The sequence below is a fragment of the Sparus aurata genome, chromosome 6, assembly GCF_900880675.1.
Source record: "Sparus aurata chromosome 6, fSpaAur1.1, whole genome shotgun sequence".
Taxonomy (NCBI): Eukaryota; Metazoa; Chordata; class Actinopteri; order Spariformes; family Sparidae; genus Sparus; species Sparus aurata.
Window position 1 is genome coordinate 12,471,293 of NC_044192.1, and position 3,986 is coordinate 12,475,278.

Genomic DNA, 3,986 nt, shown 5'->3' on the forward strand with positions numbered 1-3,986 from the left:
TCCAAGCTGTCAGGATGTGCTTTACCTGTTATAATGGAACTGGATTTAAGACAAATATGATAAAACAGCGATTTATATTCGCCTTTAAATGAATGAGCACATTTTGTTCCAAACGTTCATAATATTCGAAATGAAAAGTATCTCACAAATAAAATATTAATAGAAATAACAGTAGTTGGTGGTGTTAATAAAGACATAAAAACACAAACATATGTGCTGTTGTCCCAGTTTAAAAACAAAACTTGACAGTCATAAAATTTGGATTTCACGTCTACAATACAACATCCTCAGATAAAACTCGCTAAAAAAAAAGTCAGTTTTGAACCTTAGCTCTCTCCACAGTGCCTCTGTGGTACGAGCACAACAGCTCGGGGGCGAGCTTGTTGTGAACGCGCGCTTCCTTCGCCCTTCGGGACATTTCGGAAGGGGGCGGGGCCAGGGGAAACAAACCTCGACGAGGAAACAGAGCTCGATACAACACCGGCATCCGCCAACTGGGTTGCAAAGCTGCTAGAGCCGGGACGGAACCAGGTGGAAGTTACTGCATAGACCCAGAGGGAAACATATATCGACGGTGCGGGCACGTGCTGTTGGACTCGAGGGGTAAAGAGACGTGACGTTACGCGTCATGATGATGACGTATGTGTGTTACTTTTCAAAGTGTCCCCCTGTTAATGTAAACATGTACCCGCTTACTGTTTATAATCGTATGGCTGCTATTATAATGTGTTGTGATTGAGATACTAACCCACCAGACATCCTGGAAAGTGACAAAGTGACGTTTTTCGCTCTAAATGACACAATTACATCGTCGCTATCAGTAAACTGGACGCTGTCTGACTCTCTCACTAGCTGTTTTCTGGAGGAAGTTCACTGAAGTCTCGGTCGGGGGTGCTGACCGCCACCGTGAGACAAATAACTACAGCAACACTATAGTGGAAGGAGACAAACACTTGGTGAGTTAAAGTCTGTTTTTCGGGCTGAACTGTGAGGAGGAGTCGGTAGGACAGACACAGTGACGGACTTCTCCATAACTGCGGTATTTTTTTCCTCATATAAGACACGACCGGTTACATGTTTCCTCATGTAACGTTGCATTGTGGGACATTCCTCCTTATTTTGTTGAGTGACGACCTGTTTCGTTATCACACTCAGTGCCTTATCACTCTGATCACACTGAACACCATCAGACCGACACGCCCCGTGTTTTAGAAGGAAAGGCTGCAACTTATTTCACATGATCAGTGCCCAGACACATCCACGAGTTCAACTTCTCATTTCTCATTCTTTGTCATGTGTGTTGTTACCTGGAAATCTTTCACCTGTAGGAATTTGAAGAAGTGGGAAATTAAGACAAGCATATCCCACAGTTTTCTACTAATTAGCAGATGAATCAATACTGAAAATAACCATTTCTTGCATCACTTAAGAGCTTAACACACCATAATTTTCACATGTTAATCCTTTATTTTATTTCCCTCTAGTTCCCTCCAGTCATGCAGCTGGTGATCCGCCGCTACCGTCCCTCAGACAAGGACACAGTGTTATCCCTGTTCAGCATCACCACCCTTGGGCTCATCCAACCATGTTTTAACATGGCCATATCCAGCCCTCTGTACATCACCATCACTCTGGCTCTGTGTGTTGCTGGCTACCTCCTTGGCTCTGTGTTGGGGGCAGTGGTGTTACCAGGAGCCTGGGTGGGCCTTGTCTACTGCTGCTGTTATGGTATATATTCAGGTTATCTCAGACGGACACTCAAGACGGACATGCAGGACATCCCTGGGAAGTTTCTGAGCAGACCGGACGACTGTTACTGGGTGGCAGAGGCTGAGGTTGAAGGGCTGGCCAAGATCGTGGGTATGGTGGCCGTGGTGGGCAAAGAAAATGGTAACGAACGATACGGGGAACTGTTCAGGATGAGCGTCTCGCCAACATGTAGACGGATGGGCATAGGCGCCAGGCTGACTGAGACTGTGTTTGACTTCTGTAAAGAACGAGGCTTTTCTGCAGTGATGCTGAGCACCAGCTCCCCTACACAAGCTGCCGTGGCCCTGTACAAGAAACTAGGCTTCAGCATGGTCCCCAGTCACAACAACTCATCAGCTTTCTCTTGGATATTAAGGCTGGCGAGGGTCACAGTCTTCAGAATGAAGAAACAGCTGTAGGTCTGGAAAAACCCTAATCAGATGCTGCGACATTCCTGTTATGTTCCTCTTTGTCAGTGATTTAAGCTCATGAATCAAACATGCTTTACTCAAATTAGAGCTGCACAATTACAGACCTGCCAACCTGTATGCATTTTGCGTATCAAGTACGTAATTTGACATCTAACTATGCTGGTACGACTCGCCCCTCTAAACTACGCAAAAAGCTGAGGACATGTGAGTTCTGTGGCACGTGTGTGTGTGCACATGGGTACCCATGTCTGACAACACAATGCAGCGGCGTGGTGAAGCAGTTTCAGCCAATCATTGTAGAAAAGCGGAGAATAACGAGTCTACCGAATCTATAGCGTAACATCCCCGCCCCCCTCCTCCCTGCCTCCTCCTGCTCTCTGCCTCCCTCTCCCACTCGCTGCAGTTGGCGCTTAAAAAGGTAAACTGTGTGTGTGAATGGTCTGCATTTTTATAGCGCTTTTTCCAGTCTAACGACAGCTCGAAGAGCTGTACAACACATGCCACCCACCCATTCACACACACTGATGACAGAGGCTGCCATGCAAGGCGCCAACTGCTCATCAGGAGCAATTTGGGGTTCAGTATCTTGCTCAAGGACACTTCGACATGCAACAAGGGGGAGCCGGGATTCGAACTGATGACCTTCCAATCACTAGACGACCCGCTCTACCCACTGAGCCACAGCCGCCCGTATTTTAGCCTTTATATATATCCATTGCAAATAGAGTAGGCCTGTATATAAGGAGGAATGTGATTATTTATACAGTTTAAACATGTAGCCAACAAATCTTTTGCAGCAAGTTTTGCAACCACTGTCATGGCAGATGAGGGAGACGAAGACAGGGAGGGACAGGGCAGCAGACCTGCCAAAAAGAAGAGGGTCCATGTCCCCCAGAAGTTTTTGAATAAATATAAAGAACAGTGGCCATGCTTGCGACCTGCGTCTATATTTTCTTTATTAAAAGTATTGTAATAAAAAATATAGGTTTTATTGTTCTTTTATAACCGATTTCCAGCCAGTGAATGGGGAAATTACTGCGTGCAAAGCAATGGAGTTGCAGAAGTCTGCGAAAAAAAAGCTGCACAACACAAGTGGTACTCAAAATATTTTGACAAGGTTGGCAGGACTAAATCCAAATCACAATATTTCCTAATATGGCATTATCCAAATCACAAGACGCCGTAATATTCTGATGAAGGTAGAATGTGCTGTAGTGTTGCAGAGATGCCCTTGCATACAAATCTTGTTCTCCAGTTATAAGATGACATGATTGTTTGGTGCTGACCTAAACAAAATTCAAATCATCATGATTTTAATAGTATGAAGTATGAATCACGCAAACAGCCTTTTGTTTTTGCTGTATGTACCGTGAGATGCTTAGCAAGTCTCTTAATGTTTTTAATGTGAAAATAAAAATTGTGATGCAATACTGATCACTGTCATTAATCGTGAATCCAATCGCAATCCAAATATCTTTAAAAATAATCTCAATGTGATTTTCTTTTTTAATCCATATTGTGAAGCCCTTGCTGAAGCTATTGTTTGTACGCTCTGTCTGTTTCAGCGCCTAACATTGTTTTAGATAAACGAAAAAATATAAAGAGAAACAAAACAAGTATCAGATGAGAGCAAACAGATGTATGTAGTACTGTGAGACCCTCCTCTCTGAATATTTAAACACTTTTTTGCTCTATTTGGCTGCACGACTGAGTCAGAACTCACTGACTATTGATTGTTTTTATCAAAACTAGAGTTTCACCTACTGTGGTTTAATTTCGCAAATGATAAATCAGAACCTGAAATGG

At 43.8% G+C, this 3,986-nt stretch overlaps 1 protein-coding gene across 3 annotated transcripts; it reads left to right on the forward strand.

Annotated features, from left to right (window-relative positions):
- The first annotated feature begins 444 nt into the window (after positions 1-444).
- LOC115583935 (probable N-acetyltransferase camello) lies at positions 445-3,608 on the forward strand. Of its 3 annotated transcripts, none has more exons than XM_030421206.1 (3): positions 445-639; positions 853-956; positions 1,485-3,608. In XM_030421206.1, the coding sequence occupies exon 3, from the start codon at positions 1,497-1,499 to the stop codon at positions 2,166-2,168; it is 672 nt and encodes a 223-aa protein (XP_030277066.1). In that variant the 5' UTR covers positions 445-639; positions 853-956; positions 1,485-1,496; the 3' UTR covers positions 2,169-3,608. The 3 variants fall into 3 exon arrangements, with proteins under 3 accessions (XP_030277066.1, XP_030277067.1, XP_030277068.1); XM_030421207.1 differs by having other exon boundaries at positions 445-603; XM_030421208.1 differs by having other exon boundaries at positions 449-574.
- Positions 3,609-3,986: the final 378 nt, after the last annotated feature.